The sequence below is a fragment of the Elephantulus edwardii genome, unplaced genomic scaffold, assembly GCF_000299155.1.
Source record: "Elephantulus edwardii isolate Elephantulus edwardi_28Jun2011 unplaced genomic scaffold, EleEdw1.0 scaffold00048, whole genome shotgun sequence".
In the NCBI taxonomy this organism is placed as follows: Eukaryota; Metazoa; Chordata; class Mammalia; order Macroscelidea; family Macroscelididae; genus Elephantulus; species Elephantulus edwardii.
In genome coordinates this window covers 4,646,156-4,653,966 of record NW_006399798.1, presented here as the reverse complement: position 1 = coordinate 4,653,966, position 7,811 = coordinate 4,646,156, and the positions used below count along the sequence as shown (strand labels likewise).

Here is a 7,811-nt window from a genome sequence, read left to right as displayed (position 1 = left end):
AGAAGGTCGGTGGTTCGCGCCCACAAGCCACTTCATGAGAGAACGCTAGGACAGTCTGCTTGTGAAAGGATTTGCAACCTCAGGATCCCCACTGAGCAGTTCTGCTCTGTCTTCACAGGGGCATGGGGGGGTCAGCATGGACTCCATGGCCGTGTGTTTGGTTTTGCATACTTCAAAAGAATTTTCCTGGGTTTTGTGTATGTGGCCCTTCCGTTGTGTCAGTAGACTGAGCTTCCTGACTTGTTTCTGTTCTGCAGGTGTGAGAGGATTGCTGTTACTGTTTCAGTCATGGTGCAGAAGTACCAGTCACCGGTGCGGGTGTACAAACAGCCCTTTGAGTTAATTATGGCCGTAAGTACCTTTCGTTGGCCTCCTTGCCACCTTCTCTTCTTTCTGGAGCTGATGATGTGGAAATTTATGCACATGTTACTGTGTGTCTCTGGTTGTTCTTTATGTTATGTTTTCTCACTGATGAACCTTTTCTGGAATCCATAAAATGTTTTCAAAATACAGGCCCCTGGAATTCAGATCTGCACATTGGTGTGTTTTTTAAAATGTGCTTAGGGAAGCACATTGGTAGCAGAATTAATTCTCTTTGAGAACACAGAAGTGGGATTCTGACTCAGTACTTTTTCCTCTGAATTTCACGGTTTTTTTGTTCCATTTTTTAAAGGAGAAGAGGGCTCTGGTGTGTCATTTCCCCTGTCTGCTCTCATTCCTTTGGGTGCTGTGGTTGTGGGTGGATTTACTTTAGGTGGTCTTTGAGCTGCAGGCCTGGACTGGCTGTTAACCCAGGGGCGTTATAGCATTGAATTTCCTCCCCTTATATCAGGTTTGCATATCAAATTAGAATTCTCCAGACCGGATTATGGAAATCATAATTTCCTTTGTTATTTACCTGAGGCCCTTAGCTGGAAGTAAGCATTTCCTTAGATGGAAAACAGCGACAAAACCCTCTTTTCTGTCACTTTGAGATCAGTGGATGGCTTTGCTCTCCTCCCTGCTCCTGCCCCAGGTCTCTGCCGTGTTGTTGCTGTGAACTGACTCTGGCGGGTTTTCAGAGGCATTCAGTTGCACAGGAGGAGATTGTCCATCTTCCTTCTGTGGAGCAGCTGGTAGATTTGAACCATGTACCTTTGGGATTGCAGTACAGCTTCTTACCACTAGGCTCCCAGAGCTCCCTGCACAGAGTGTAACATGTATGTGTACAGAAAAGTGCCTCTATCACAAGCCTAGGTTCTGGTGGAGATAGTTCACGGCCTCTGCCTGTGGCTCCTGGCTCAAGGAAAAGGCCACCAGCTGCCCTGCCCTGCCCATCTTTCTGCCTCTCGAAGGAGACCATCCCTGACTTCTGGGGCCCCGGTGGCTCTCCGCGCTTCTGCCCTTTTGGTCTTTAGCACAGGTGCGGTTGGTACCTTTGGGTTTGGCTGCATCTGTTCAACCTCACATGAGAGCTAGCCAGACCCACATAGAAGTAAACTACTGTAAACAAATACAGAGTTCAGAAGACTAACGACATCCTCCTCACGGGATCAGTGTCGAGAGCTCTGCTTTTGGTTTTTAGTTGGGGTGTAAATGTACATTGAGGAATGGCCACATATTGGATAGATAGTTGACAGACCCTGTTTGAGGGACAGATGGCTGCTGTGAAGTTGGCATCCTTTACTCCTTCGGCTTCCTGAGCCCTTTGCTGTCAGGTGTCAGGGCTCGTCTGAGGGAACAAACAGGCTGGTGCATTTGGTAGACGGGGTTAGCCAGGACCGTGCGGTATTTTAGGCTTCCGAGTTTCGGAAAGACTTGCTTGTCATAACATGACAGGGCCTCTGATTTGCATGTTCCGTGTTTGCATGCCGGGTGTGTTAAGCTGGCTGTTGGTTGTACGGAGCTGAGCCCCATGCCCACCTGACAGACCACTCGGGAACACAGGGTGGGCTGACTCCATGAGTTGCTGGTGGTGTCTGGGGCCGCCATGGCAGGTGTTTCTAGAAGCACACGCTGTGTGACAGCCTGGCTCTGCGCACTCCAGCTTCCCCCCCAAGTGCCTGCTGCCCGTCAGAGTGTCCCCTCCCCTCTAGCCAGGGTCCCTTCGCCCCTCGTCGAGCCCCGTGGCCTTCCGCTTTGTCGTCTGTTTCTGAGTAACCAGCTCTGTCATATGTCTTTGGTCAGATTCTTAAGAGAAACTGGATCTGGTTCATCTTTTCCCTCCGGACCTAGGATGTAGGCTGTTCTCCGCAGCCTGAGGGTGATCTGTCCAGGGCCTCGCCTCTGGCTGAACCTTTGTTTACGACCAGCCCTGGGCTGGTGGGAGTTGGGGAGGAGGGGAGTTATGGCTGGGGAGGGGTGAGGGTTGTGGGAGCAGAAATGCAGTACTGAATGAAGCTCCCGTGGAGGTCTGAGGCCTGTGGGCAGAGGGAGGGCGAGGCCAGCACAGCACCCACTTGACCAGCCAGAGCCTGTGTAAGGCAAAACCTGTCAGAGAAGGAGAAGTAAAGATATTTAGTTGTTTGACTGCGGCCTACCAGGGGCAGCAGGCTTTCAAGACCCCAAAATACCCAGGTTTCACTGTATTACATTCCCAGAACATTGAAGTATAGTTTAAAAACTGATGCCACCTTCGTAGTTGGAGGCAAAAGCAGTCTCTTCTCCAAGCTTTGGATTTAGTCAGGAGATATTCTGATGGTCAGGTGTTAACATTTTATAAAAATTGTGAGGTTGACTTCTTACGACTTTATTTATAGATTTACAGAAGAATTCAAAATTCAAATTATCCTGAGCTGTCTGCCTTCCCTGATTCTACCACAATTAAGTGACCCTTTAATGCAGTGGTTAGTTTTATTTTACTTGTCAGAAAATATTTTTGATCTGAAAATGAAACATTTCTTTTTTTTCCTTTGCAGTATTAGAGACAGAAATGTGTAGGAAGCCTCTAGTTGATTTATGTGGGGTGTCATTTGCCCTGTTTTGTGCCTGTAATTGTCTGCCTTAAAATCATCAGTATTTACCTTGTTTGATTTTCTCCTTTATTGAGACAAAACAGTCAATAATAGTTTCTGTGAGAACATCCTTCTGGTTCACATTCAGATAGTCGAAGGCAGCCTGCAGTTAAGGCCAGTGCGAAGAGAAGCATGTGTTTGAGAACCTCTGAAGCTGGACTTAAGTGATCACACAGCAAGCAGGACGGTGTCTAAGGAGGGTGGCCAGTGGTGGCTGAGGGACAGGAGGATGCGGTTAGGTGCCATCGGTTCGACTGCACCTCATCCTGACCTTATCAGTAGCAGATGCAGCCCTTGGCACCGTGGCCAGTGACTGTCAGTCCATCTCCTGGGGAAACAGACCCTCTGCCTTTCCGAGCATGATGTTCTTTTCCAGGGACTAGCCCCTCCTGACAACATGTCTGTGAGTCACGTTTCACCATCCTTGCTTCTACGGAGCACTCTGATTGCATGTCCTCCAAGACATACCTGTTCTTTCAGCAGACCATGGGATGGTCAGTGCTCTTCTCCAGCACCACAGCTCACAGGCATAGGTAGGTGGACCCAAGTCCTAATTCTCAGATCCTGTGAGGAGGAAGACTGCTCGAGAAGATACCACTTGGTCACCTTTAGTCTGTCCTGGGAGCCCTGGCAGTGCAGTGGTTAAGTGGCCACTTCCTTTGTTGACATGTTGATATTACTTGAATCTTTTGTTCTCCCTTTGACCTTGGTCTGGGCCTGGCATGTCCTTGTGGGAATAACTGCCTCTGAAAACCCACCTGAGGGTGAGCCGGGGGGGGGGGGGGTTGGTTTGACTTGATGGTACACCACCACCACAACAATGTAAAGGTTGGTGGTTGGAGCTCGCTTGCTGCTCTCCCAGGGAACACTGATGCTTTCTGGGGAAGAGATGGGGCAGGCAGTTCTACTCATTGGCAGTTGTGTTTTTTGTTGTAACGAAAAGCTTTATTGTAATTTAGCACTTCCAGGAAAGTTTCAGTAGAAAGTGATTTGCAAAAATTATACACAGTGGGTCTCAAATACATTCATTGCTTTTCAGTTGTTGTAATGGCAAGTTAGCACGTGTTTTGGGTCATCATACTGGTTGTGGAAAAGTTTTGAGGTTTGAATTCACCCAGAAGCAGCAGGGAAGAGCGATCTACCACCCTCTCTAGAAACGCGCCTGTGGAGCTCAGTTGTGTGACGCCGTAGCGCATACGACTGCTTCCGGCAACGCTACTGTTCCAGTTAACGCTTTTGGATTAACGATACTTAAATAAGCAGGAGTTTGTCGGCAGGGGTTTGTGGCTTTTCTTGGGTGCTTATTCTTTTGCTAGAGGCAGCTTGAGCCCCGCGTGGAATCGGAGACTCTGAGAGGTTAAAGCCAGCCCTGGTAATTAGTGCTTGAGATGGGCTGATTCTGGTCTCGAGTTCTCCCTGCCTGCCACACTACCTCCCAGGTAATGCCATCCTCAAGCAAGCCATTAAAGTTCTGGTCAAGGTGTCGTCAGCTCTCCCAGCTGTCACCCTGCTGTTTCCTGGGCTACTCAGCCTGCCTGGTGGGAAGGAGAGAGGAACGTGGGCGCATGGAGACCGTGCGGTCAGTGGGTTCCACTGCACGGTGACACCCCCAATCCCTGTCAGTTTTCTTAGGCTGTAGATCTTATTGGGAGCAGACTGCCTCCTGTCTTTCCCTCAGAACAGCTGGTGAGCAGTGAGCAGACCAGCCTGTAACCCATTCCACCACGGGGCTCCTTAAGAACCCAAGAAGGACTTGTCACTTGATTAGGATTTGTGGTCTTAGGTGGACTGCCTCTGAGAAGGACTGGGTTGGGGAGAGTCGTTCTCAGAGACTTGGATAAGGGGATGTTTCTTTTTGAAATTTCTGAGATCGAATTCAAGTTTTCAAACTGAAGTACTTTCAATTGCAGCCACTTTCCCCACCTCGATGTCAGTGGCCCTTTAAGAAAAGGCCCAAAGGACTCATTGGGACATCATGGGCAGGAAGGGTGAGAGCAGACGTGGGGAGGAGGGTGGCCGGGCTTGCTCTGAAATGGGTGAGCGAAGGAGGAACTTGGGGTCTGTCTGCCTTCTGGTGACCATTGGGCGGCAGATGGCGACTTGGTCCCTCTGTGACCCTTTTTCAGCTGTCATTGTAACCAGATACACAGGTGACAGGAGAAAGTCCGCTGCTTTCTGTAACAACTGACAAAGGGTCCCCAGGCCCGTCCCAGTTGTCCCTCAGCTTCTCTGTGTCACAGGTGTGGGGTGTCGTCACCCACCCATCCATCCTGGCCCCTCAGCAGACACGGCGTGAGGCGGGGTTTCCTTGTCTCTGGAGGGAGGGGCTCCCGCATTGACTTGCTTGTCTCTGCATTTTCATCCTTTCATCCTGCAGCCCAGTGCTGTTCCTGGTTTGTCACTGCTCTCGCAGGGGTCCTGTGACAGTCACATCATTGCTCAGGCCTTTTGCTTTCTCTTCTGGGCCTTTCTTGCCTGTCCTCCACAGTACGCTTAGCCTTGTTTTGTAAATTGTGGCACCTGCCCAGCATGGACATGTGTGGACTTGCCTCCTGCTGTCCGCCATCCCCTGTGCCTTTTCCGGTCACTCCTCCACCCACCCCTTCTGTAATCTTCTTGTTTGCCATCAAGTTGGAACTGACCACGGCTGACCTCCAGCAGGGTAGTAAATCGCATGGGAAGAGTTTTCCCATCTTTCTCTCACAGAACACTTGGTGGATTGGAACTGTGTGCCTTTGGGGTCACAGCGCAGCTTCTTCTCAGCCTTTAAAGGAAAAAAAGGCTGTCACTGCACATATTACTGGTCTTTTGAGACCCAAGTCCTGTCTCACTTCCTGGTGCTGCTATGGATGCCAACAACTGTTGTGCAGTTTTGGTCATTGCATTTGATGTGGTAGCTTGGGTCCAAAGTGGAACTTGCTCTTCGTTTAGCCTGGGAACCTCTCGTTTTTCCCACAGGAGAGAAGCCATACTGTGGGTGGATCCTTTATTAACCAGCACCTTCCCAAGGGCACAGCCCTTTTATGATGAGATTGGCTGTTGATTTTTTAGAACCTTCTCATAAACTATCCAGAACTGCATTGGCAGACACCATGAGAACGTGTAAACGATGTCCTTTCACCGAGTGAATGGTCACAGAACCGTTTGCCAGGGCAAGGTTGGTGGCGATTGGACTCCTGGCAACAAGGTCGGGCTCTGCTGTCTGTCCGTGGACATGTCTGTGTGTCCTCGCTCCCCCTTCCCTCAGCTATTTACTCTTCCTTCTAGGAGTTGAGCTGAAAGGATTGTCTGGAGGTCCAGTCCAGCCCCGCCGCAGGCGAGCCCAGGCCTGTTGGATTAGAGTCTGGGTGCCAGTGAGCAAGGCTGACCTGGGACTAGCCATGTCCCTCTGGTTCTTTCTTTTTCATGTCTGACCTCTCATCCTGCATGTGGGAGATGACATGAGCCCATTTCTGTGTCAGTAAGTAACTTTAGTATGAATGAATCTGTCTGTGGCTAAAATGGCATTTGTATTTCCACTTAAGATTCATTTTATCCATTGAAGTCTTATGTGTGGAAACATCATCATGATCTCATAGGCATCGAGTCAGAACTAACTCGTTGGATTTTTAGAGGCTGTAAATTTCACGAGAGATTGACCATCTTTCTTCCTCAGTAGCTAGTGAATTCGAACCACTTGCCTTTGGATTGGCAGCACAGTTCCCTACCACTAGGCCAGATGTGGGGCTGCGGAAGAGTCGGAGCCCCGGTGCGGAGCCTTGAAGGGGCTGCTAATGGAGAGCGTGGCCGCTTGGATCCACTCGCTGCTCCGAGGAGAACGATGCTGCGGCTTCCCCAAAGACGCTGAACCCCGAGAGCCTAGAGCACAGCTCTGCTCTGCCCTCGCCGGGCTACCGTGTGAGAATGGCCGCGTGGCCTGGGTTAGACGTGTCTTCCTGCAGAGTGTGTGTGTGTGTGTGTGTGTGTGTGTGTGTGTGTGTGTGTGTGTGCGAGCCCTGAGAGGCAGGAGGAGCTGATCGTGTGACAAGCTGCCCTTTGTGTCCTGCTCCCAGGCAGCTAGCTGGTAATGGCAGAGGGCTGGCCCTGTCCCTTGCCTGTCTGAGTCTCCAGTGTCCCCCATCCATCTCTCCCCTTTTGTCTAACATTCCCCCCCTTCTGACTCAAGACATCCACTCCTATCAGGTTTTCAACTTGTGTTTAGTTCTTAGGAAATACTCCCATTGCAGCTTTCCATTTGAAGTAGACTCCCTTTCCCTTACCTTAGAATTTTCCTCTGGGCCTCTTGTATTTCTGACTTTTTTCCTGGTTTCTGATGCTTAACTATGGTAGTGAAATAGAGCTTCCTCGTGAAGTCAGGCACTGGCAGTGGTTCCTGCCACCTGCTGCGTACCAGAGTTCGTTTGTTCCGATGACTCCGTTCCATCCGGTAGCTGTGGAGTCCCATCAGCTGCCCCGTCCAGCAGGGTCCTCAGAGGCTGTTCTGCCTGAGCCCCCGGTGGCTGCTGTGTCAGTCCCGCTCCTTCGCTGACCCTCTCTCTCATTTGTCAAGGGTCGAGGCCCTTCTGGTCACATGCCTGAAGTGTGTGCGATGAAGTCTCAGTGTCCTCATTTCAAAGGAACACTGAACCTAATTATTGTCGCATCTGTGAGGGGAGAAAAATGTCCATTTTCTCTGGTGGTCTCAGGGGGCCTGGTTGGGTATCAGTCTGGACTGTATTGTCCTCTCTTTTGAAGATGTTGAGTGTTGGCCGGCTTGTGTCTCCTGCACTGGGTAGAGCTGGGCACCCTCAGCTGCTGGGTTGTGAAGACTGACAGCCA

The 7,811-nt window shown here is 50.4% G+C and overlaps 1 protein-coding gene across 1 annotated transcript in view; it reads left to right on the top strand.

The window, feature by feature from the left end:
* Positions 1–285: 285 nt before the first annotated feature.
* SEC14L1 (SEC14-like 1 (S. cerevisiae)) overlaps positions 286–7,811 on the top strand; it is a 58,029-nt gene continuing 50,503 nt past the window's right edge. The window contains exon 1 of the mRNA XM_006886177.1: positions 286–351. Coding sequence (XP_006886239.1) covers positions 289–351 — 63 coding nt within the window. The 5' untranslated portion in view covers positions 286–288. The remainder of the gene's footprint in view (positions 352–7,811) is intronic.